Source organism: Plectropomus leopardus, chromosome 23, assembly GCF_008729295.1.
Source record: "Plectropomus leopardus isolate mb chromosome 23, YSFRI_Pleo_2.0, whole genome shotgun sequence".
NCBI lineage: Eukaryota > Metazoa > Chordata > Actinopteri > Perciformes > Serranidae > Plectropomus > Plectropomus leopardus.
The window spans coordinates 10,190,331-10,218,078 of record NC_056485.1 but is presented as its reverse complement, the minus strand read 5'-3'; the positions used below and the strand labels follow the sequence as shown (position 1 = coordinate 10,218,078).

Here is a 27,748-nt window from a genome sequence, read left to right as displayed (position 1 = left end):
TTTGCTACAGCCACTTATTTCCTCCATTTCTCTACAGGAATATGGTATGTGAGAGAGAAATGATTTTCTCAGTGTGAACAACCTCGTAAGAATAACAGGGCAAACTGGGTTTCCTCCTTCCTGTGACCATGTTTGATCAGCCACGTCAGGAAACAGAACTATGGGGCTGAAAATATAAAGATGAATCCTTGTTGTCTCGCTTCAAACGGGTCCCTTGTGTTTCAAGCAAAGAGGATGCTGCGAGGTTGTCTGCATGAATCCCCTGACACCCTTGTTCTGTTGTCTCACAGACCCAGTTACATATCTTGTGGGGTGAGGTGAGGTCAAGAATTTAGGGGAAGCCAGAGAGACAGAATGAGCACAAGTCTGTCTCCATATTGTAGTTTGGCAAGTCTGTGACCTGCTTTAATGAAGTCTGAGAGTTTGTGGAGTGTGTGATTCTTTTTACAAAGAACCAGCGCATAAATCCAAATAATGCAGCATGTGGAAAACTATTTTATACAAGGCACAAGGTAGATTTAGTAGTCATTTTTTTTAACAAAGTTTAAAAAATGAAATTACAATTTGTCCTTGATCCTGCCACATCTTTGTAGTTGAAGGACAAGTTAATTAAAATCACCAGCGACTATGAAGATTCCATCTGGTTGCTTGGGCATGTTGCTGCTGATGGCATTATACAATTCCTGCAGTGCATTTTTGAATTTTGCATCGTGGTCATCAAGGTCGCCCATGCAGTGCAACAGCTTGATCTGGGATGTTAGGGTTTAACCATATCTCTATGAAGATGTGTGCAGAGCAGTCTCTGATTTCCCATTGTTGAGTGAGCCTCAATTGCATCTCATCCATTTTATTCTCCTGCAACCGGAAAGTAGACAGAAGACCGCTTGGTATAAGAACAGCTCTCAATCAAAGTTGGGTCAGCCTCGCCCTGATGCTGGCTGTCCTCCCTCTCTTTCAGATTGGTTTCTCCCCTCGGGTCTGAGAAGCCGCTGTTGGTGTACTGTATACTATTGGTGGGGATCCTCTCACAGTGTGCTGCATTCAGTCCAAACTCCACACAAATTTTTCTGATGTTGATAAGTGCTTCTCTGTCATAGAAAAGTTGTGCCTCAGCAGAAAGGCCCATAAAGTTGAAAAACTAGAAAAATATAGTAAAAAAGTAGCAAGAATTTGAGGAGTTACTGGCTGCTGCATCTACATGCGCTGGCTTCGTCATAGCAACATCCTCATATTGTGGCATGAATGGAGAAAACTATACAAGATGAAATTCTTGATTTAGCCTTTTGGGGAATTAATACTGTGCAAAAAAGTGAAAACATCTTTTAAGGGTGCAGTGACTCCTTGGAGTCTTTGCTTTATGCTAAGCTAACCTTCTCCTGGCTGTAGCTTCCTTTTAACAGAAAGATATGACAGTGGTATCAATCTTCTCATCTAACTCTTGACAAGAAAATGAGTCAAAGTATTCCGCCAAATTTTCTCAGTTTACTATTACACAGCAAAGATGTTCTGCCTTGGGAGAAAACCTTGAACATCAAACATATCCACTCTAAAAGCAAAGTTGCTCCACAGCATCTTTGTACATTTGACACAGACAGTATTCCTTTGTTGTTTAGCAGAGCTTCTGTTAATTGGAGCATTGTTTATGTTCTACAACACTGCATTGAATGGCTTGTCAACAGTCAGACTTCTGTTGAGGAAGTGCAAGGAAATGTCATGTAATTAAGTACTTAAAGTGAGGAGGGGGAGATTTTTCAAACATGTAATTTCACATCTGCGTAAGCCTGTGTGTGTGTCTGCACACAGATGGGTAATTACATCTGTCAACACTAATAACACACTGATTAAGCGGGACAGTAATATACAAATGGCTGTGTTCCAAGTCAGCTTCTTCTAACCTTGCTAACTCTTCCTCACAAACATGACAAAAATTAAAGGTCAGTAAAACTTTGTGATTGTTGAACCGCGTCTGACACTGACAGCACAATTCATCCAAGTGTATTTTATCTCGTCTTTTCAGCCTCATCATGACACAGGCGATGAGGGAGGCAGTTCTCCGATCGAGAATAAAGCCAGTGTGTTATCTAGTTATCATCACGTACAACACAGTGCTCCTGCAATTCAATCTAAAGTTCAGTAAAATAGTTACACTTACTTGAAGCTTGAACTTCTTCAGGTCCTGCCAGGATGAACGCGGATAAATCGCTAAGCTAAAAGTCAGGACCTCATTCACACACACTTCTTTATATGAGTCATTAATATTGAGTTTTCTTTTAATGAATTTTTCTCTGCATCACTGAGGCACTGACAGATGACTAAATTACCCCATTAAGGACATAATATAATTATATTATGATATTTTTTTCATTCATAATTTTAGGAATTTAGTTAAGCATCTTAGTATAAATGGATATTAATGAAATTTATTTATATCAAATTAAACTATTTTTCTGTATCTATCTCTCTTTCTCTCTTTTTTATTGGAGTTTTTCATATCTGTATGTTTGCCTCGAAATTAAAAGTGAAGGGCAAAGAGGGACTGGAATAAGTACTATGCTGTGTAGTAAGATAACAAATCAGAGAATCTTCCAGTTGCCTTTGCATGTCGTTCCACCGTATACATTATTCAGTGCCAATCTCATTAGATGGAGCGACAGGTCAGAAAATGTATTTGTATTCATTTGATATCCTTGTTAAATTAGCTCATCCATGATAATAAAATCACAAATACAATTTGTGAAATGAAAAACTGGCCATGCATGAAATTCTTCTCTGAGACTCGTGAAGCGATGTGCCAATAAACGGAGGGGGGAATGAAATAAATGTGTGAACAGAGGCATCATCGCTGATGGAAACTGTGAGATCTTAATCTAAAGCTTGAGGCAGTGCCCCGGACTGTGAACTGTGAAAGCCCAGCAGATTTAACCAGACATGAGGACAATATTGTGTTATTTCCTGTGGTCTGCGGTCAAAGGATTTATGAAACAATGGCTGCTCTCATACCTTTAAGGTGACCTTTGCTTGAATTCTACCTTAAGAGCAAGATCCAGAGCTGGAGATCTTGTTTTGGTCTCTGTTAGACATATTGCTGAATCAAAGACAAAGCTCCACTTTGACCATCTGTGCTACAAGTGACTGACTCGTAGAGTTTGTTGTTAAGACAAATGACCTCATCCTGCCACCCGCAGGCACTTGATTTTCTGTATAACCCTGGATAACAAGGACAAAGGGCCAGATTTCTCATCATGGGAACCATGCCAGCTTCTATTAGTCTGGCTGGCCTTAAAAGCTCTGCCAATGTCACCGGGTTGGGGCAAGACAAAGATGAGCTGTTTGACCCTGGCCGTTAAAAAATGAGCAACACTTTGGACTTGGTTGTAGACAAAAGCTGTTTAATGGCTGCATTATAAGTGCCATGCCTTTTTGTCTTGGTTGAGTTTGGACTCCTGCCGCAACAACATCCGACAGCAGTTATGAACTCTGAATAAAAATGAAAAGATTTGTCCTCAGTACAAATTAACAGTTAATAAATAAATCTACAGCAGTCTCTGTACGGACTGCTTCATCCCCCAAACTTCTGGTATATCAGTTATTCACTTGCGGTTATTAATTTTGTAATTTTGTTAAAAAAACATATGCATTTTTGCATGCCTCCATAAAACAAATAATGAAAAAACAGAGAAAAATCTTGAGGAATTGAAGTCATAGGCAACTGATTGTAACAACAGCAAAGCTATATCAACATCTGTTTGCAAACTCTTACACACCTTTTGCAGTATAATCCAAGTCTCATTTATGCTATATGTTATACGTTGTATGTCATATTGCTCAGTATTTCCCAAACAGCTGCTGGTTTATCACTACGTCAGTCGGTTAGTTTGTTTGTGCTGTTATGTGACTTTGTTGTTCAAAAGGGTTAGTTTGGATCCACCAAAGTCACACAATAACACTAACTAACTAATCGAGGCAACAATAGACAAGCAGCTTTAGTTTTGAGTGAGGTAAAATTACTGATTTTGTCAATGGAGTCTTGCTAACATTTCCTAGTAAGCACTAAACACAAAGTACTGCTGAGGTTGATGGGAATGTCATCAATTTTGTAGGCATTTGTTCAAATGAACATATAAGACAAACTCTTCATTGTTATGCTATATCAGGTTGGCCTCAAAGTGTGGAATTCGCTGATCAGCTGATGTTGCCATCCCTCGAGCAATGCCACTAGAATGGCTAAAAATAAATGCTACAGTAAGAAAACCAATGATGGTGTCCATAAACATATGCAAGATTCTGTCCCTTGCTGTTAGAGGAAGTCAGGCAGTCTGTGCGGCACAAATTAAAGGCCTCATTAGTACACTTCTTACCTCTTACTCTGTCTCAAGTGGAAGTGGACTAATGGGCAGGCTTTACAGGGACTTGGCTGGAGCAGAGTGCAGGCTCAACAGGAAACTGAAGCTCCATGGGATTTCCTTTGTCACAGAACTCTCACTTTTCCTCCTCTCTTTCATCGCCAGACAATTTGGGTTGAGTTAATTCTGGGTCATCTCATTACGCCTCACACTAGAGGTGACAATGAAGTGAGGTGGTTTTATATGGGCTGCTCTGGAGGACTTTGACCTGATTACTCATCAGTAATCTTCCACAACGTGTTGGAGATATGACCTAATTATTCTTGGCACGGTGACAACGTACGGAAAATTAAATTTTCGGTGGTAAGCACAAGTGGACATGATAACATTTAGTGCAAGATATGGACGATTCAGTAAAATAGCATTAATCAGATTATTATTCTAGTGCTGTTCCAGTGAATACCAAATAATGAAGACATCTGTAAGGACATGGAGCTGTCCGAGCTTCCTGTCAACCAAAGAAAGTTATAGAAAGAATAAATCAAATCAAATCAAAGGAAAAACATGTTTTTTGATGTCAAAGAAAGAGCGATGTCCAAGAGAGAACAAAGCCAACTGAGCTGTACATTATGTATGATGCCGAGGCTTCATTGTGGTCCCATCACTTACATTCTTGAAGCCGCGGTACAGGATCTGCAGCTCCTTGCGGGAGAACCGTGTCTGGGCTTCGAGCTGTTCCAGGCCCTCTGGGCGATGGCGGACTGTAGATAGTTCAAGCTCATCTTCAACGCTGTCTGGAGAGGAGGAGGAAGGTCAGATGTAAACAGATGCTGTGCACAGAAGCATGACTGAAGCTAGAATTTGACATATCCCATCACACGTCCAAATATCAGCTAACAAATAAGCAAATTATTTTTGAAACTTCTCTATCCAAAATGTCACATTTGGGCATGAAATGGACACAAATTCAATAACCTTGACAACAAAGAAGATCCATTGAATTGACTCCATTCAGACACCTATTTTCTGCCCTTTATATGAAGTCCTTTTGTTTGCAAAAAAATGAAATGCCCTTTTCTTCCTCTACACCAAATACGACAGCAGAGGTAATTAGTGCTATTGAGGCCTCAGAACAAAGTCCTCATGGCAGGGAGCCTCTTCATGAACCCTGTGAAACTTTTTAATGGGCCTGTAATGATGGCAGATGCTGTCTGGGTCCTGTCACTGACCGCACTGTCCTCGCAGCACAGTGTTTGACTTGTCTTGTTGGCGCCGGGCCCCTCGTATACCTGAAGTGTGACACAGTGTCTAAATGCCTCATTAGCTTCAAGGGTACTGTTGTGGCCCACAGCCAAAAGGCCACGTCTTCTAAGAGACCACAATTAACCCGCTGCTATGGAACTAATGCTCCTTATTCACAGATGATGTTCACTAATTTATTAGAAAGAAAGAAAGTAGCTCCTTGATCTCATTCTCATCAGCTAATTAGTTGCATTTTTTTCTTTCTTTTTTTCTTGTTTTACATCAGACAACCTGTTTGTGTGTTCACTGTGTGAGTTTGATGATTTTTTTTCAGTTGTGACAAAATGCATGTCGAAAATAAAGAACATTTTACATTCAAATTTGAAAATATATCAAATCACACATTCAACAGGTATTCCTCTTAACGATGCAATTTTAAAACCAAAATAACCTTTGTGAACGACTGAGACACAAGACTAAAAATGCATGTTGTTGCTCAACTCCAGCTCGAACAATCATGTGTGACTAAAGCTTTTACTGAGTGTGTGCACACCATACTAAGAAAAGTCAAAGAAAGGAAAAGCGTCTTAGACAACAACAAAAAATTATCACAAACAGAAAGAAAGCCTTGGAAGAGCCACTTGCTTTGATTACTGGAGGATGGCTTTTTGGCTGTGGAGCATGGAAAGAGCCTCATGAGTCGAGCTCTCACTCCGCGCTTGTGGACGACCTGAGGGTAATCTGGGAAATACAACGTTAGGTCTAACGGTTACCCAGACAACTAACAGCCTCAGTACATTCTGGGAAATTGGACATGCAAGAGGCAAAAGTTCATATAGACATACGTAGGTCTGCCGTGTGGTTGGTTCTTCAGGACAACAACAACGTATTTGAGCTTTTATTAGATTAAAGCTGCAGCCTCAGAAGGCAGCAAGAGATGTGTTCTTGAAGAGGTCAGACTTGAAAATGATTGTAATTATCATATAATGAGCTATGACCTATGGTAAGTAAATTTAATAAGAACAGAAATCCGAACACAAGCACAAACAACTGGTTTGAAATTAACATGAATTTTAACAATATCTGTGGCGTACTCTAACCTATAGTAATTACTTTGCTGTTATTTTTGCATTTATGCAAAAGTACAAAAAAAGTGGGAAGGTGATATGGAGTGTTGCAGGAATGAGTCCTAAAATCCAGAAATGAGTCAGCTTTGTATCACTTCCATTTCCCGTGTCTTTAAATTCAGTGTTTTTTTGCTTGTTTGTTTGCTTTTTTTTGAATGGGGGTTTGGTTAGATGCCTGAAATAAATGTTGTGGTTAGTAGATTAACAAAGATTAGCAGACTGTTAACTTTGTCTTATTAGGTTAACCAGATGTTGACCAAATTTTCTTTTGGGGACTTAATTTTCAGTGGAAAAAGACAGTAATAAATTTTAATATAATGACATATATGTTCTTGCAATCTGCAGCATAATGCTAAATATTTAAAAACTCAATAGTATTGAATCATGACTTACATATCATCATAATATTGTATTGTATATTGTATTAATATTTTGATCCATTCACAGCTGGTTTGATCAGATCAAATGAATGGAGGAGCGGTGCAGCTGCTACAAGTGAACACAAACTTTTAAACCCAACAGAATCATTTCACTTGGAATGCGCCTGATGTTCTGCCTCTCCATCTGTGGCAAGAGTATGCTCTGACAGAGTGATGCAATTAGTAACTGAACAGTATATGTTTCAACAGCGCTCCTAATGAACGGTACAGCTCTAACAGTAGAAAATCTATTCGTGGCAGCAGATGTTTTAATTGTGGTGGGTTGCCTCAAATAAACAAATATTCGGGGTAACCCTGGATAACTTTTGCTTGTGATGGAACTTATTTCCTGCATTAATCCTAAATCCAATGCAAAATTGCTATTGGCTTTCTGTCAAGGGAACCAGGGCAATCCTGACTGTTGGTGGCAAAATAACCACTCTATTTGGCTGCTATGTAGCATGGCTGTGGACTCTTATGACAGCTATGCTAGAGACTGTGTATCTGTAGATACAGTAAGCACAGAGGTGCTTCAGGCAAAATGCTAATGCAGTTAGATGAAAAGTGCAGAAGGAATTTCCTTTTTTGCTTCTTGTTTGTTTCTCTGTGTAAACATATACAGTGGCAGCACAAGTTCAATGCTGCCTCATTATAGCATTGCTGCAAGTCACGAGCAAGTAGTTCACTGGGTTACATTACTTATTAACAAGTCCCTTAGCACACTGTAGGTCATCAGTGTAAAAGCCAGGTTCTGAATATGATATGGAGCCTGTGACCTCACATTAGGGTCTAATGTGACAACTCTTCAGGCGTCAACTCTTTTCACACATAGCCAAGCATGCTTCTTAACAAGACCTTTCCTCCTATCAGCTTTACAAAAGCAGCATGATCAATAAACTAAAGTGGTCTATCCAAGGTTTCAATTGATGACCACAATACACACAAACAACTCAAAAAACGCAAATGTCCTATGCAGCACTACTCTGTGAGTATGAAAGTCATTCAGTAATAAGTTCACAGTCTTGCCTAAAAGCTCACAAGCCCATTTCCCCTCCCGCTCTGGGCTATTCTGAAAAATTTAGTGTGAGGTTTGATGGCAGCAGTGGGCATTAGGGTGAGCTCTCGAGTGCAGCGAGCCATTTGTCAATCACAGCAACAGCAAAAAAAGTAATGGCAAAGGTAGAAGAAGTTAAACTAACATGAAGGCGGAGGGTGGGAGTTGTAAGAGGCCATTATAAACCTGGGCTATAAAGGGTATAAAGGGACCTAGTATTAATAATTACATCTTTTAACAGAAGCTGTGAAAATTGCAACATAAATCTGCAACCTGGTCAGGCAACATCATGGAGGTCCAGTGGAAAATTGGCGGTGAGTGGTAGGATGGCTCAGTGTAAAACTACTGGGCAAGAGAAAAATGGTACATGACAACAAGGTTGTTTTGGGTCAGTTAAGTCGGAATGTCCTCACCCATCTGCAAAATCGAAACGTATAACGACTACATGAAACACAACTGAATTCAAATCTTTTTTTCTTTTTTTGCACTATGTGCTCTATGGATATGGATGTTTGATTTTGGAGCTTAACTGTACCTTTAACAGATCAAGAAAAAGATTACAGTTTATACTGTGCTGTATGAATTACTGTACCAAATTTCATGGCAATCCATTTAACAGTTTCTACACTAAAAACCATAAATGTCAACCCGGTGGCAATAGAGGAACAGTCAGTCATTACAATTCATTCTCTTGCCACCCTAAATGTCTGCACAAAATTTTATGGCAGGCCATCCAACACTTGGCTGCTCAGGTGCCCAGCAAAACGTTCAAGAGAGTTTAACCAAACTTGACCTTAAGTCAGATTTCCTTTAATTTCAAAATCTTGCCAAACACCTTTTTTGCCAAGCTGGCAAGGACCCCTGACAGAAGGTTGTAAAGTGAAAATCCCATTTGGTTGCAGCCTTTTGACCCATTACAGTGTGCCAAATCAAACACAGCACATATGAGCAGATGGTCAACAGCTCTTGTATAAAGTAACTGGCATTTTGGTGCACAACAAATCTTATAAAAAGCCCACTGTTGATTTTGTTAAGTCATGCTGTTAGCTTATGAACAGTTCATATTGCTCTGCCCTCTAAAATGACACAAAAACTTGGAGATTTAGAGGATAAAGACACACAAAGTGAAACTCTCATCTGTTCTTGTTACCTGCCTGACACACACCTTTCCTCCTGAGTGGAAAGGAGATGTCTGAGTGCCCTCGCTGAGCTTTAACTAGACAGATGTTGCCTTTGTTTGTGGTATTGGTCTCGACAGCAAGCTGGCTTTATTTGCACACCAAGACATCTTCCCTAGTTTGAAGCTGAAGGTGAGTTTGATAACCTCAGTATATTCTTAAGCACCTGAACAATAAGTGATTTAGAGTGCAAAGTTAAAGAGCGAACGATCTGTGCCATCGCTAATAGAACTGAAAGCATGACTGTTGGTGAAAAGCTAAACGAACATGAAGGCAATGAAAATCTTTAAAGTGGAATAAAGCAGAGTGTGAGTGACACAGCGCTTAATCAGGCAGGAAAAGAGCATGCAGTCATGGCTGTCTGATTAATGTTTGCCCTTTTAGTTTATTGACAAAATGGATCAGACGCTTGAGTGTGATAATGTAGAGAGGACGGCTCGTGCTGTGCTCTGGTAACCACAAAGGTCAAAGGTTAATATTTTGCTGATAAAGACAGAACATAAATGGGTGTTGTTGTCCTGAAGAATCAAGTATATCAAGAAAAAATTGAGTCAAAACATTTTATTGATTCTAACATTACGTGTGTACATATAAAGGCATGCCATACTTTTGCCTTCCTTGAAAGAAAAGACCTGACTTCAGCGGATTGTTGGGTGCCTGCTGCTACAATATAAAGGAAAGGTTGCAGCTGACTGTGCAGCTCATCAGAAATGTAATTCAAAGCCACCTTTGGGTAACAAAGCTCCCCAAGCCATTTTAGCCTGCAGCTATACAAGAAAATGAGATTGAATGTCTTACAAGGGTTATAAACAAAGACAAATGCCTCAGCAAAGTATAATTACCACGGGACACAGCGCTACTTGCTTCGCAGACTATAGCCATAAAATGCTCGATTGCATAGTATCTTCTTCATCAATGAGCCAACAAAGCTGCAAAATACTTAAATTCTGAAAAATGTATGTGAGCATATTACCCTCAAAAATGAGCCCAGACTGATCAATCATAGTTCAGCTGCTATACTCCCTCAGGATTTGTGACTCAGGAGTAATTTATTTCAAAGGTAAAGTCAAGCTGGAGGGTAAAACCTTGCAAGTCCTAAATCAATTGGATCCATGAAGCGAAAAGGAGTGGTTAATAAATATTTGATAAATCTATATCATCTGCAAATTTAAATGTCCTCAACTGACCACGAACGGCTGCGTGATATCAATAAATCTTGGGTCAAATCTTTCGCTGAAGCATGCAGTTTGTTGAACAGAGCCGCTGAGCTTGCTGCTTCTTTGTTGTGGCATGAGGGTGTATGTACAGTAAGAGCTACACGGAGGCTAATGATGCCCTGGAGGGCCACATGGGATGGATGAATTTAATACAGTAACTGCAAAAGCCCCTCAGTTGATGGTTCAAATTAAAATTATTAAATGAATCTATGATAGGGGATGTCTAAGTTTAATCTGTGGGAAATTAGAAGAGATTGTTTTTTTAATTTCAGGCATTGATAGCATTTATCAGTCCTTGCATATTATTTCCTCTCTTGCTTAGTTGTTGCAAGCCTATTTCCCCAAACGTTATCAGACTAAAATAGTGCAGTTACATCTCTATGTGTGATACCAGCGCTATGTGTCTTCTCTCAAGAGCTTCTCCTGTGTGTTCCTGTGTGTGTGTGTGGAGGACGAGGTCTTAACTTATAAAATTTAGCACCAGCTCCTCGCCGTCCCTTCAGCGCCACGGCGCCAAGAAGGCGGGGCGCACAAAAGTAGGCCATGACTCCAAGGGAGCACAACTTATCTTCTGACAGTTTACATGATAGTGTTACAGGCGGCAGCACCAAGCATGTGAGCCCATACAGCTTCAGTTGTGGTCTGAAGATCTTTGACCACGCCTGGAGAGTGGCTCTGTGTTACAGTTAATAGCTGACTTCGTCTAATTGAATGAGTGTCAGTGACCTCTCTTGGTTTCACTTAATGCTTTGACTTGAATGGACTGTTTCCACACAGGTAATGTGAAAGCCCCTTTAAATAATGAAACAAGATGAGGTCAAAGCCTATTTTTTGGCTGGACCATGTCTGAAACACTTTTAATTTGAAAGGAGGGCTTTTAATTTGAAACAAGAAGTGGCAGCATTCTTCTGCTCATATGAAGCTGGTGACAACATGTAAGAAACGTAACGCTACAAAAATCTGGCTCGATTATGAATCACAAGGATGACACATTTGCCCCACATATATAATATGATAATGTTATTAGCATAGGCCTTTTTTTGCATAAAAGGCAGAGCAGCTAGTGGACTTTCCCTCTACTGATATAAAGCCGGGATAAGTCACACCCAAAACAAATTATTGTTTATTCTCTGTAAACACACACAAAAAAAATATATAAAAATGCCATTTCCACTGAGGAAAACTGTTACAAAACAACAATGGCTAATGAGGAAACACCAACACTTATGTCATCAGTTACCACAACCAGTTGTGTCTGTCACTCACTCACTCACTCACTCACTCACTCACTCACTCAGTAGATTTGGCTGGACTCACATTCTGTGGTCCAGCCAAATCTACTACAACTAATGTATCGTTCTTTAAAAAAATACAAAATAAAAAAGGACGTTTTAACCATTGGTCAAGTAGAAAACATTTAATCATATTAGCATGCTAAGTTTTTCTTATCAGCATTAAACACGCCAGCATCAGATCACATAAAGAAGGATGTAGAATTTGTTTTCAATATTGTCTTGTTACGGAGGAAGTTTTTTTTATACATAAATAAGACTAAACCCAGTCTGAACCAATGAAAGAAAGAGTTACAATTCTATGTAAGACTATGTAAGTGAAGCTTGTCAAAGACAAGAAAGCTCTTTTTTCATAACTAAATATGTTTACAGTGATTTAAGATAGCCCTGTTTTTTTAATCTGAATGTATCATATGTTTTATTATTTTATTTTTGTTCTGTTTCTCTGCTTTTAATCTGTTTGTATTCTTTTTTATCTGTTATGTTCAACCTAAGGCAGATGTTTTAAAATGAACAATACTTGAATTATGCCTTGTTTGTTTGTAATCAAAGAGCTTTTTTTAAAAAGTAGCGGATCATGCCAAGCTAAAAATGAGCCTGACATTAAACATTTAAATAGTCAGTAGAAACTCTAGATGGGAAGCATAATAGCTGGAGGTTGGACAAGATGAGCTCTTTGATTCAAACACACTTCAACATCATTAGTATTCTTTGTGATCAAAAATGTGTAACAGATGTATGTACAGTCTTACATGTACACATAACATAAATAAATATTGGTATACCAACACATCAGTGTCACCAGATTCATATATAGCCTCTTTCATTGATTTGCTACAGAAGTTTATGATAGCACAAATACTTTGTAGTGAAGATCAGCATTTAGTCAATTTAGAAGCTGCTTGCTCAGCGGCCCCTTAATAAGTGTATAATTTCAGAAACAAATGCAGAAGTGTTTCCTATAAAAGTGCCATGTTTGTACAGCAGGTTTAAATAAAGTTTTCCTCGCTGATAACAGACACTTTACAAGCAAAGGTACAGCATGTGAAATTTTACACCAAACATTAGCAAACTGTTTGTGGTTTTCACAGAGGCAGTAACTGATGTTGATGTGTGGCTCAGAACATGCCAAACTGTCAAATGAAACTTCCCATCAATAACCTCCCACTGTTGATGACACGCCATCCTGACAAACCTAACACCTGAACCAAACTCAATACCGATCTTATCTCAACCTGAGCTCACTCCTTATATAGCCTGCTCCATCTCCTGGCAGCACAACACAGAATAATCAACCACCAATCTCAGGGTTTCGAGTTCATCACAAGGCTGCACTGTGTCTACTGTCGTCCATTTAAGGGCTAAATATGTAAACATAGACACAAACAGGTATGGATGATTGCAGACCGAAGCAGCATTAGTTAGATGTGTTAAAAGTTACTTTCAGGCTTTAAGCTGATATTAACACATCAGGGGGATTTAAATTTAAATTTAAATTCTTGGGCTTCAGTTTGATTTTATCATTGCTTTAGGCACAGCATAATCAGCAGTCATTTTCTGGGACATTTCAAGTCCCTTCTGCGAGTGATTGTATCTGGCGGTGGTCGCCAGCACTTGCCCTCCCATCTTTCTTCATCTTAATGTAACTCTTTGGTTGACATTCAAACTGGTTTAGTTCAGAAATAATTCATTGCTACAAGAAGCAGGGAGCTGAATCTCAACTGGGACCAAGAAAAAGTCTTACTCCATGGGGGGTTCCCTATCAAACCACCCTTGATGCTGTTTGCTGGACAAATATAGAAATTCAAAATCATTTCAATGATAATTTAAAAAACTGTTTTTGATAATGCCTCCTCTTTTTATTGATTTATTCAAACTGTTTGTTTTACATGGCAATGACTAAGAACATGGACACTTAAAGTAAGATTACTTGACTGAATTGAAAGACGAACACTTTCGAAGGAATATTTTGGCATGTTTACTGTCCTCACACTGTATTTAAGTCAGTGGCTCCCAGGTGTTAATCTCTTAAAACCTTCATCTGACACCTGTGGATCTCGAGACAGATGGCTTCAAAACCAGAATCAGGGAACTACTGTCTCTTTCAACAGCAATGATTCAGACAGATTGAAATCCACAGAGATTTAAATAAGACTGCATTCAAATGAATAACATTTACAAAAACTCTGAGGATTCATAATTTGCAGGTGTTTCAAACTAAAACAAAATCGTCTTCCATCAATGGAGAAACCAAAATTCATAATGACATCTGGGAAAAAGTGCGAGTTTAACTGAATGATATTTAGGTTGAAGCTAATGATTAGCAACATGCTATGCAGGCTGGTCAATACCTCTTTTGACTTTGAATTTAAACTCTCCCATCTTTCTAAAGGTCAACTCGGTATTAGCAACAGTGTACACATGGAACATTCACAGAAAGTCAAATAAGGTCAATAACACAAATCCAGAGGCAAAAGCCTTTATGGGCAAATTAAATCTAAGCCAATAAGCAAGTGCCAGGGGGATAGGAGATCATTTCTAAGCCAAATATTTATTGGGTCAGTGTGCAGACAGCACGGTCACTTTAACACCTCATTCCAGCGTTGAAGTCCCAAGGTTGCATGTTGTTTTCAAGTGAAACAGGGACAAATGTGACAGACACTTTGTAACTCGCAATCAACTGAAATTACACCCAGCGAGACATGAACAAGGACAGCAGATGAGCAGTGTCTGGCAGCCTGGCCAGTGGTGGATTTTATCCATGTTGGCATGATTCCAAGAAAAAAATAGAAAAAAAAAGGACAGTGTGATATCAATCTGACCTGCCAGCTTAAAGTTGCACCAATGTTATTGGCATGAGTCACTGCCCAGCACAATACTAAATGAGTGGCTATTTTGTTCAAATATTTTGCAAAAGTGATGCCTCAGTCAACACATTTGCATATATATGATCCCTCTGTCTCTTTTTTAAAATTCAAAACATAGGAAGAATTGATAATGGCATGTTTACACATCCACATGTTGTCACTCCAAAATCATGAAATATGGCAGCTTCGTCAGTGGCCCTATGCGTCCAAATAACACTCTAGGAAACCCTCTAGCATCAGTTTTGGACGTACCAGTTTCCATGTCAATTTCCTCTCATTAAATGCTAGTGTCTTTTCAAAACAAACTTCCATGTTCACAGGTATCTGAGTCTTTGTTATCAAAACTTCTTTAGGTTTAGGTAACAAAACTTCTTGATTAAAAGGTTAAGATAAAAAAGATCACATTTTGGAAAAGTATGTTTTTCCATAAATTACACAGTTAATTAGCTATATCAATTTAAATAGTTGTGATGCGTTTTTTTTTAAACAATGAGACAAACCAATAACAACAGTTAACAGCAAACTCAAATGTGTAGAGGAAAACAAATATAAGCAAAGGAAAATAAAATATAATAATAATTATAATAAAAGGCTACCAGTTGTACAAAGTGCTTACTAAAAGTGCTGTGCATCAGAAATCCAGCGGTGGCCATGAGAAATGAGCTGAGTGAGTAACTCATCCTTCCCTGACAAGCAGGAAATGGGTCCTTGATAACCAAGAATTTTTTGATTGAGTTGGATCTCAAGAACCTGACTCCTTTCATCTGTATGACTGAAATCATGTCAGCCATCCATCTCTTGAAAAAGGAGGAGACATTAATTTCTATTCCTTTAAAATGAGTCTTTTGATGACATTCATCCTCAGCATCAAGGACTGTCGCATGGCTGTCGGAAAGCACACAGTGGAATGTGAGCTGCTGAAAGTCCAAGTCAAGTCCAGCTTCCAATTGGATGTTTCTTTCATAGGCCTTTGAGTACCAGTCACACATTTAAGGCCAGAATCTAGGAAGTGAAGGGCAGTACCACAAAATGTGCGACAATGTGCCTTTTGACACTTGACATCTCTCACGTAGTGAGACAGAAGGGTTTAGAGCTTCTGCAGTCTGTAATCAGTAGGGAAGATGGTGCACAACTTTGAACTGGTTAAGCTAGTAAGTTACAGAACTTAACTTACAAAATATGCAAGTCAATGAGCATGACATATGACTTCTATGTCAAGTGAGGTTAACCATAGTTGAAAAAAAACTTGTTTCACACATGACAAAAACACCAGTCTCCTGGAGGAAAGTCCTGTGTTTGTATGACTCATCAACTATCCGTCCCACCCGCTGTACACAGACTTTTATATTATGTCATTTGAATTAGTTGAAAGCCCCATGAGTGTCATACGGATACTAAAGGTTGCCTTGTGCATCAGGGTCAGGCGCTGACGGCCACTGACCAAGCTGTTGTATTTGACAGCATGGTAATGGAAATGCATTTTCCTTAAAGCATGTTAAAGAATAGAAGAAAAGCAAAATTAGATGGAAAGAATTAATTGAAAGTGAGTTTTCTATGTGATGTGATGCAAGAATAATTAGGCTACATCTACCTTCCACAGAGGATGATTTTATTGCTTTACTGAAATGGGAAATTTTGGCAATGAGTAATATTTTGAGCTTTGCATCATTTGCCTCAGCTTCTCAGCTTTACATGCTGAAATAAATTTTAGAAATGTTTGCATATAGACGGTCATTGGAGGTGAGTGGGATCTAAAGCTACAAAAAAGAAGCTGGTGGTACGACGTGCAGTGAAGAAAACATATGGCTGTTTACATCCTTCCCTCAGAACAATAATCCCAATAGAAATATGCCAACTGCTATCAAATGAGTGAACTGTGAAAAGGTGAGCGGAAGTGCAACAATAAATGCATATCCCAATCTGCCCCAGGACAGAAGATTAAACGTCTAGCTCCTTTGCAATGGCTGACTTTGCCTTTCCCTGGGTGCAATGATTTCCCCTTTGTACCACCAAATATTTTCTGATGCTCCAAAACAAATTATAGCCAACATCCAGAATACCAGAGCTGCCAGCAGTGGACATCTGCTGATTACAATTTTGCTTTTTCAAGTGCTAGATCTGAGGATCCAAGTCAATAAAAGAAAAGTAATTCAAACACAGCCCCCACTGTGTAATGAGAAAGCCTCATTTTAGATCAGATAAATCACATGGACGATGAGGGAGGTGGATACAGATCTGCCATTTGTTCCCATTTGGTGTGCCCAAATACAAATAAGCTCCTAAGACTGGAGTCGGGGAGAGCGATATGTCATTGCTGTTATTTAATAAAACAGCCTCCAGTTCCTTATGGCAAGCAGGAAAAATGGCTGTGAAATCGACTTACGAAAAAAGAGAAAGAGGCAGGCAGGGTCACTGCATGGCCTGTCTTAAAACCAAAGCCAATTGGGCACATTATTGAGACCACAAAGACCAACTGTCTGTCCAATAATCTTGAATTAAAAAACCCCTCTGCTCATTTTAAAACCTTCTGCTGAGATATGAATTAATTTAGCCTGGGACGTGACATCAAGATGTGTGCTTTACTGCCAATGATGAAAGGCAGATGCAAATAAATCCAACCAAAGCGGGAATAGATCTGTGTAAACAGCCAAATGGACTGAAGCCTTGATTATTCCCCTCAGGTTAGCAATTGCAAGACAAAAGATAAAGTAGCACAGAGTACAGTAGCTCTTTACTGGCAAAAAAGAATGCATTAGCCATTGCTTTTTGCCATTAGTGCAGTTTGCTACGGTGTGATTTGCTTCATGCACTTACAAGAGCTGGAATGAGTTTAAACAAGCAAGTTTGAGGGTATGAAATGTCAGTGTCTGGACATTAACTAAAATGCTGTCATTTGTTGTTCTGAACTGAGTGTGACTGACTGCACTGACTGGAGCGCTGGGGACTGAATGTCAAGGTTCTTTATGAGGGAGCGCATGCTCTCACGCTGGCCATAATGACACACCATCAAGGGCTGGGGCATTTATTGGAATCTGGGGGAAAGTGCAGTCTATGCTTTTTATAGCAATCGTTTGTCACTTGGAAGTGTGTCCATCTAAAGAAAACCTTGCTCCAGCATTGAGAGAAAAGGTCTGCCCTTTCCACACCAATCATGCAGAAGATTGGGTGGGACAAGGGATTCGAGGTACTAAAGGAGGAGAGATTCTGTATGAAGCACTGCCAAGTGAGTCATCTGTATCTGAGTCACCAACAGGAAACTCACACCAGTGCTACCAGTCACTCCGAAAAGTACATCAGTGAGTTCATGGATTTTACTCTGACAAGATATTCAGTGTTTGTATCTCACATAAACAGCCTGCGATCCAAAAATATCACTTTTGAACTAAAATCTAATTCTCTCTATATACTGTAGCTCAGCCAAAAGACAAACAAAATATCCCAACTGAGGCAGTATGGCGTCTGTTGAGATTTCAGACTGTGGAAAAACTTCCCATGAAAGTCAACAAAAGTGAAACTCATTTGGCTTGAGGGTCAATTACTTTGTTCAATAACTTTATTACTAATATGATAATGAGGCTTTTACTCACTACTGTGATGCAAAGGTGCTGGCCAGTTTTGTGACAGAATGATTTATGGTCTGCAACACCAGGCTCATTTTGCTAAAACAAGTCAAGTGATCTTCATGTTTTTTTTTTTTTTCTCTGGACTGCTGTGTATCTTTTGTGCATCTATATCCTCTCAACTTTGCAATGTAGATCCTCTATTGGTATGTTGAGAAGTTATAGTATTTTGTCTGTAATATATGGCTAACTGTTAGTCCCTTAATTGCACACCTGAAGCCTGCTGCTAAGATTCTGTGGGATGGTCTTTGTAAGGACTAACTGACTTTACAGCTGATGCTGTATGATATTTTATCAGATTATACCCAAGCTCTTTGCAGTTAATGCTTTGCCTGGAAACCAGATGAATCTTTGAGCTCATGTTTTATTTGCTTTGGCAGATATTTCTGTTAATAACACCCCTTGGAAATCTCAAATAAATTGATAATAGGTTCCAGTTTACTTTGCAATTGTCTGGCAATTACAGGCTAGTTAATGGTTTCAGTATGCAATAGAAATCAATGGCAATGAGATTCACTATAGAACCAAGTAAGCACTTTCTGTCCCTTTCCAGGATTTTGTGATGCTGCAATTGCAACAATCACGTGAATTCAGCCAGTCACCATGAACTCTGAGTAACCTTGCAATTTTTTTCAATCACCATAACTTTACCCCAATTTTTACTATTTTAGAGAAGTAAAATCTCACTTCACTTTAGAGCTGTGTGCCATGTATTGATACACTCAGCCCCTCTCTTTCTCTCTCTACTTATCATGTGACTGCCACTGCGCCTGGGACAGTCACACACACTTACAGGAATAACTGTTAGCATCACACAGCTGATGTTACCCAGCAAATATCAGCGGGATTGATGGCAGAGTCAAATTGTTTTGCTGTCAGTATGAGACTGTTCAAGGCCATTTAACGGCTCAATGTCCGATGTTTGGCTGCTGCTGTTGTGTTGGCTTGTGCCGGGCAGAGAGAGCATGATGAGAGTGGCTCACATTGAGATGGTCCTTTAGCACTGATTAGCAATAGCTGGTAGCCAAGGATCAGATGCTGCTGCCCCCGTCCCATCCACCCACATACAGTCAAAAACAGCTTATAATTCTATGGGAAAAAGCAGAACACTCATCATAATAAGCTCTAAATTTGAGCAAGCATCACAACTATTTTTTTCTGTTTTAACTTGCCCTTTCATTTTCATTGCAAAACAAGCCTTAAAATATTTTTGATTTTTTTTTTAGAAAAGCTGCCGTGAAATCACAAAAACAGTCTGCAAACTCCTGGAGGGACTTTTACATTTTACATTTTCTCTTTACATTAGTGTACCCAACTGAGAAGTTTGCCGGAAGACTATACCTTTTCCACCTCTTTGCTTTTAATAAGCAGTGTTATTCACAATCAAAATCACAATTGAAGTGATCTAAATTCATGATGTTATTTTCTGAACTGCTGTGGATCTATTTTGTCTTTACTTTTCAATAAACATCTTCTATGACTCGGTAGAAAAGTTTTATTATTATCTAGCAAGATGGGACTGGCTGGCTTTACAGCTGATGATGTATAATATGCAGTTCTCTTTACATTAGTGAACCCAGCTGAAAAGTTTGCAGGAAAACTGGGCTATTTCCACCACTTTTCTTTCATCTGAAATGTTATCCTCGTTTAGTTATGAACTCAGTCTGGGTAGAGTCAGAAACAGAGCAGATCAATCTGAACCAGGAAGACAGTATGCAGACTTCACAAAAGAAACATTCAAACAGTTTTTTTTCCCATCTATGGAAATTAGAAGAGACTATAAAGCCTGGTATGTTCACTGCAGCTGAAAAAATGGTGCAATTAGCTATATTGTTGGCAAGGATCCACTGCATTATGCATGAGAATATATGTCCTTGGTTTAATTATAGAAAATATTGTTGCTGGATTCATGTGGCAACATGATTATTCATTTTGTTGGCTAATTAAAGTCATGATCATGTTGGTTAGTAACCTTGATTGAGAAATGAATAACACGTGGGTAGCTTCAAAGCTCTAGAGATACTTCAGGGTTTATGAAAGAGTGATTTTTGTCTTTTTATGACTTTAACTATGCAACATATCACTTAAATGAAAGCCTCAGAATCTGCACCGTCAAATGGCCACGTGGCTCATATCACAACGTCATATTATATACATATTCATGTTTAATAACATCTGAGGATAAGCTTGTGCTTTACAGGCACTGTACATTATACTGCATGCCTGCACTGCTGTGGTACACAGGTCATTTAATTAGATGCATCTTTAAGAATACAATCTGCCTCCAGCTCCCTTGGATGGGGAGCCTTTAAGCACAGCAATCATCCATATCAGATCATGGCTAAGAAGCATCTGTCATCCTTGTCCTATCAGAATTTATTATCTGCGATGTTTTCATCAAAATCGATTGCTTGAGTGACACTTGTCCTTGCTTTTCCCAACTCAAATTGACAGGCAGAGTCTGCTTGCTTTCAATAAGCTCCTCCATCGTGCCCTTCTTCTAAAGACAGCAGAGGGACAGGTAACTTAGGAAACTCAAGTAAAGGTTAAGTCAATCATGTCAACGCTCTCAATAGGCCTCATGGAAAATAGCCAAAGGGTAATTGGGTCAGTTGATTGTTGTCCTTAAAATGCTTTGTTGCTTTGCACATGGAGAAACAATTACATTTAGCAGGGGAGTTGCTTGCAAAATATCTCACATTTCACCACCTGCAACTGGTCCAGTGTTTCCATATTTTAATCTTTTAAAACCTATTTCCTTTCTTGAGTTATAATACAATTTATTCCCCCAGTGGACATTGCCAAATAAATTAGCTGGGCAGATCTTAAAATGCTGTGATCTGGTATAATGAAAAAGATGCTAAACACTTCCGCTGACTCAACTTTGATGATGGATGTGTGACTCGACAAAGAAAACAATCCCATAAAGATGAAATTTATATCACACCCACAAGCCAGTGTGTGTGTGTGAGAGAGAGAGAGAGAGAGAAAGAAAGAGAGAGATGTACACACTTCTGCACTTAACCAAATGAAGAACACACTTCAATATTTCACAGTGTTTCAAATTGCTCACTGGTGGCCTTTAAACACCACAAATACCTGCACAGGAAATGAAGACATAACTATGACAAGCACCACCAGTTTTTGAGTCCCAAACATAACTGTAATTCTCTTTTCAGCTCTCATGATGTGATTATCAATGACAAGCATGTCAGAACTGCTAGATCACAGCTGAATGCCACCAAACAATAGCAAAAAGGTCATTCATAATTTTGTATCATAAAAATTCAACAGGCTTGTTTGATGTTCAAAGGTCTGAGTCTACAAACTCAAAGTTTTGTTACTACAAACGGAGCAGCATGTTTTCTCACATTCCTCCAGTGACTGTTCAAGTGCTAGATGAGAGTAAACCTGAAACACTTCCTGCATCTGATACAGGACAACAAGATGAAGACTGATCAATGGTTGGCCCTTAACCACTAACTAATTAAAGTTTAAAATGCTTCATGACAACTTAAGTACATCTGCTGTAGCCTTGATTAAATAAGATAAAAGGGCTGTCCGCATCAAGATTGACAACGGTCACGACAGTGATGTGGGCATTTACACTGATGAATGATAATGTTCTGTAAATAGTGGTGCCGAGCACGTGCTGCATGTTCCAGCTGTGTTGGCAGCTAAAAAAAATGGATATTGCTGACCTGATCGCATAATCTTCTCCTCATCTCTGTTATTCATCATGAAAAAACATCCACCATTAATCTTGAGGGTGAGCCCGATTACATTCAAGATGCCCTTCTTGACAACGTCTTATAAAGAGGCTTTACCCGACTCAGAATTATGTCAGTCAAATCAGATTTGGCTGTTCACTATGAAAATTTGACTAGTTGTTCCTTTGTTACATATAGAGAGTTTGAAAGGGGTTTGGCAGGATGCTTGAGGTGACAGTGAAATAATATGGTAAACTAGCCAAGTTAGCCCTTTAAAGCTAATGCAGACTAACTACAACTGAAAAAACATCAGAAATTTGCAAAAACTTCTTTTTTTTTGCCAACACTAGCAGCTGCTGTGACCTGCTCATGACTGTAAGTGAAAACACACAATCGGCAGCAAAACCAGCGCAGGTCAGTGCTGACACTAACTCTCTCTATTGCCAGGCTATAAATCCCCATCAAGGACACAGAGAACACGAGAACTTTGTTAGATGGATATCAGCACTAAGACACTCCCTGCGCTCCCACTCCATAATAGCAGACGGCGGGTCCAAATTGACATGGCGTTCCATCCCTGTTCAACTAATGGTGTAGTTGTGAATGTGTGTGTGTGATTGAGGGGACATGGGGTTGGGGGTGTTGCTGCGTACGGCTGAACCAGAGAAGTATTTATCATTGTGTGACATGCTGATTAGTTTGCACCCTATGAGGCTGTGCTCAGCACTTTGCACTAATGGCTGTGCATTGTAGGAGAGTATGTAGAAATGTGTATGTGTGTGTTTATGAGGGAAAGAAGTGAAATTTGTCTCTTGTGTGCCACAAAGGATCCAAGCAAATCAGACTAGGAAATGTGATAGATAATGACAAAGTCCAAATTTTTACAAAAGCAATAGATTTTGCAACAAGAGGGCTTATTATGTCATATTAGTAACCAAGCTGGGTCACATTTAGCCAGCTGCAGTGAAATTTAAATTCTAGCCTTGGGATAAATAACAGGAATACAAGCACACATCAGTCTAGCTACATTCATTGTTAAACTCTATACGCTGTTCGCCGCCTTGCTCATATTCACAGTACACTGCTCTGGTGATTTTGCTTTGGCTGATGCAATGATCTTGTTATATTTCTCCAACATGGAAGCATGCCAGTGGCAGGGAAAGGGTGTTGATAAACTATTTTTTGAGCTCTCAAGTTCTTAAAATCTGCAGCAGACATGATCAGAGTGTTGTACAGTCCCTGCTGGCCATACGTGAGGCCCTCTGCTCGCAATATGTGATCTGCAACTTGATCGTAACTAAGCTTGCAGTTTCTTTTTGCTACCAGCTGACGCTACAGTAAAGAGTGAGACGGTGCAAAATACATCCAGACCACACTCTCAGCTCGCATTCTCTGCTGCCATTGGAAAGTTGCCACTTCAGATCTGCAGGCCAGCTGAGAAACTCCCTCTGCATTTACCACACATAGGCTTTTAAAGCAAGACCTTTATCCTCAGATGCCTCAGTGGAGCTGCTCAGGTGGCCGGCAGCAGAGGGATGTGATCGTACTGGGCAGCTCCCAGCTGCGGACATGTCTGACTGTATGAATGTTAAGCAGAGCGTGTACGCTCAGTGAAACATTTACCCCAGAGGTTTTACAAAAATAAAAAGGTGATAAACAAACATTTTTAGTTATTGCAGGAGGTGACAGCTGCAAAAGGGGATTTGTGTTACAAAAAAGTCAACAAAGGTAATTCTTGTGACTGCTGGGTTTTAAGGGAAGCAGCGCGGTAGCTTAGTGGTTAGGACTGTCACTGCACAGCAAGTAGATCCTGGATTCTGATCACTGCACTGCTCCTTCTACAGTATATGGAGTTGAGATAAGTGCTGTAATTTAGAGATTTAATATTTTAAGTCTTATCTAGCAAAAATTATGAATGTTTGTTGGCTAGAAATTTTGAAATACCATTTGCTGCTTTTCTTTTGCTCTTTTACTGCTTTAAAATGAATTGTTGTTTCATTTTAAAGTGTTGGTTGTGCAAAAAAAGCAATGTGAAGATGTCACCTTAGGTTCTGGGAAATTGTGGATAGTTTAAGTCACTATTTCCTGATATTTTATAGACTCAAAGACAGATTAAAAAGTCAGTTATTGAAATACATTTTTTGCGATTGATTATTCTTCTTTGTCAAGCAATGATATCAATGATTTGCTGGTTTCAGCCTCTTCAGTGTGAGGATTAGATGCTTTTCTTTGTCATATATGATGGTCAAAGTTGAGTTTTGCACTGTTGGTTGGATAAAAAAAGGAACTTAGGAAATAGAAATAGGCAACATACTACGTACTAATTCAATAATCAATAAAGTGATAAACAGAATAACTGATAAACAAAATAATGTAACTGCCTTTCTGTCTGATGTTTTTGCCTATACATGGAGTTTGGCTTCCTCCCACTCCAAAAGAACATAAAACTCACAAAATTTCCAGTGTCTAAGTTGCCTAAAGCTGTGAACACCAGTGCTAATATGTTGGATAAGTTCTGTGGTACCTCATTTTCAACAGTATTTCCCTATTTCAGACCAATTTTAAACCCATCACCCTCTCTTTGATATTCCATGCTCCCATTCATCTCCTGAACATGACTTCAGTACAACATCAATACCTGTATTGACCATTCGTCACATATACCACAGGCTCAGATAGCAGATATTCTGTAAGTAATTACACTCTGAGACACCTGTGTGGAATACATATCGAACCATCGGGCCAAACAGCGCACAACATGCTGGTTTCATCTCACCGTGGAAAACAATCAATATCACGTCGGCTGCATCTGTAAATGCAGAGCGAAGGGGAAAGCAAGTTTCAACTCACCGATGTTTAGTGAAGCATGTAAACTACGCATGAGCCTCACAGTCATCCCAAATGAAAACACAGCTCCCATGTGCCTTTGAAATAACAAAACCACAGCCAATACACAGACGCTAACACCTCTGAGGTCCATCTAAACACTACTCTCAGGTCAGGTCAGCTTTTTCCAGCTATTACACTTTTTTTTCATGTCCCTGCTTACAGCTTTGGAGTCTCTTGATTGATTATTCTAATTAGAAAATAAGGTGTGTTTACTAAACAGTAGTCTGATGGATGGGCTGGTTTTGAGCTCAAACTGCTTACTATGCTGCTCTACTTTATATAATGAGACGACTGCAGTAGATCCAAACTAAACTGTTTATTTAGGCTGGAGACATTCTGTGCTTAGTGAGCCTCACTGTGCCCGTACAGTATGACAGGTTTGCCTCGAGTGCACAATGTGGTGCTTACACATGAAGAAGTTGTAATTTGAGTGTATTTTGAGCTAATTAACACAACTGTACACACATTTAAAACAAGAGACAACCCCCATAAACAGAGAGAAGATGAACTCATTCCTCAACTCAGGAAATGCAATCAGACCTTGCCTCTCACGCTTTTCGATCTGTCTGAACTGACACATCTTTCCTGTGCGAGATCTTCCTCGCTCCTGTCACATCACAAGCTCTCACATATTTCTGTCACATTTTCCGCTCTCATAACTTCAGCTTGTAAGATAAGACAGTCTATTTGTTTTTTTTCTGAGCCACTGAGTCCTGCTCTGGCATCAACTCCATTAACTTGTCAAGTTTTCCAAAAACTGTTTTAGTAACTTTTAGTGTATTTTAAAGGAGCAACCAAAGAGCAACTCGTACTGAAAATGCATTAGCAATTGGTTTTTTTTTTTTCAATTTCAGCTATGATTTCTCCATTTCTGTGCCATCTTTCTCCTCATTTATGTCCTTTCTTCCCTCCATCTCCATCAGTGTCTTACCCTCTGAGAAGCTGATGAGCCCCAGGAGATGCAGCAGCTTGATGGAAGCAAACACCAACACCACAATGCCCACCGTCTGCAGCCCCTCGGTTTCCCAAATCGCGCTCAGCATTGCTCCACCCTCGGCCCACTCCACGCCACCATACCCCGACCCGAACCCGGAGCCCGAGTCGGCCTCCTCGCCCTCGGGAACGCCGCCAGGACCAGCGCTGCCACCCGGCCCTGCGCTCCAGTTCCCCTCCACCAACTCCAGCTCTACACTGGCCCACACGCACGGGCCGGGCGCCTCCTGGCACCCACCTACTGCCCGCTCACTCCCTAAATCCAGTCTTGGTAGGCTAAAATGGGATGAGATTGAGAGCAAGAAGTGTTGGCCTCAGGTTTGTGAGGAGCTTGAAGTCATTAAGGATTTCTCTGATCTCGAGGGGTAACTGAGAATTTCCAAAAGTGGACTCAAAAATTAAAGTCCACACAAGCTGATCTCAATCCTTCCTGTTCTTCTCTCTTCCCAAATACGGACCCATGTGAAAGCAGTGGAAAGGCACGCAGAGCAAACTCTGCTCTTCTCTGACAGTTTGTGGCTCTCTCTTGCTCTTTCAGACGCACTGACTGCCTCACTGCAAAGTAAAGGGAGGGAAGATGAGAGGGAGTGGATATGAGTGAGGGAGTGAGGAGGGAGGGGAGATGAGACCGAGGCACAGGGGAGGTGTGGTGCTACAGGGGAAGATGCACAACCTCTCATGAGCTATACATGTTCACAGCAACTTCAAACATACTAGAAACAAATCCTAAAATGTTCAAGTTGGTCTAAAATTCTGCGCATAGACATCACTGTATAGCCATATCATTAAAACTACTTCTACACTATGTGAAGGATTGAGGTTGAAGATTATGAGGGGGAATAAAGAGGGAAAAATAATTCTACTCAGAAAAGCAGGATAGACAGCCAAAACAATAGCTTTCTTATAATGCCTTCATTATAATCTACTTTAATCAAACAGACAAAATAAATCTCCCATGTGCCAAACTACTGTTGGAAAAAGGCTTTTTGAAATCTCATTCATTTGGTTATATAAACAAAGTGTTTTAAAGGCTTTTAAGCTGTAAGGAAACCCGGACACACAAAATCGACACATTATACAGTAAAAAACTGCAACTGAGGAGAAAATTGCTAAAAATGTCCACATATGTGAGTTCCAATTCTCCAGCCCTCTAAAGTGGAATATAGGAAGGTGTGATGGGAAAGGGGAATAGGCAAGCTAGTGTGTCTCAGTGGTGTTTACACACACTGATGTAAAGGGATGGAGAGTGAGAGGAAAAAAATAGCATTGATCCACCACTTCATTAAATGTAACCGTTTAACTGTTTTCAAAAAGGAGTTTAATTCCACCAGGATGTGGTGGACGGATGAAGAGAACAAACTGATTGTGTGTGAGTGCGAGAGAAAGAGTGAGGGTGATTCATGCAGTCGTTGTTTGCAGCAAATGAGTGAGGACACCACCATCTACTGCCCCTGTGCAGTCATAGTCATTATCATCCACCACCAGATGAATTATTTCTGCAAAAATTTAAAATAAACCGTGTCTGAAAAAACTGATTTTAGATTAAAAAAATCTATGTATGACTATGCTCAACATCACATGATTAACCCCAATAACTGCATGCTCAAAACATCCAAAAACACTAGTTAAAGCTCATGAATTTTTTCTTCATTTGCAATTCTAACACATTTTCAGAACTAAAATGGAATATTTTGAGGCCCAGAAACATCCTCTGCTGTTTGTCTCTGCTTTAATTCCTTCTATAATAAAGTCAGCCGTATATCAATGATGTAAATGCGTAAAGCCACCTTAATTACA

The 27,748-nt window shown here is 39.6% G+C and overlaps 1 protein-coding gene across 6 annotated transcripts in view; it reads right to left on the bottom strand.

Moving 5' to 3' along the window:
• Window positions 1-27,748, bottom strand: part of kcnip4a (potassium voltage-gated channel interacting protein 4a) — a 134,511-nt gene that overhangs the window by 10,936 nt on the left and 95,827 nt on the right. For 5 of the 6 annotated variants that reach the window (XM_042511812.1, XM_042511813.1, XM_042511814.1 and 2 more), the window contains one exon: window positions 5,013-5,137. In XM_042511812.1, coding sequence (XP_042367746.1) covers window positions 5,013-5,137 — 125 coding nt within the window. Of the gene's footprint in view, window positions 1-5,012; window positions 5,138-25,889; window positions 26,466-27,748 lie in introns of those variants that run through there. The other variant, XM_042511815.1, reaches the window with a different exon arrangement.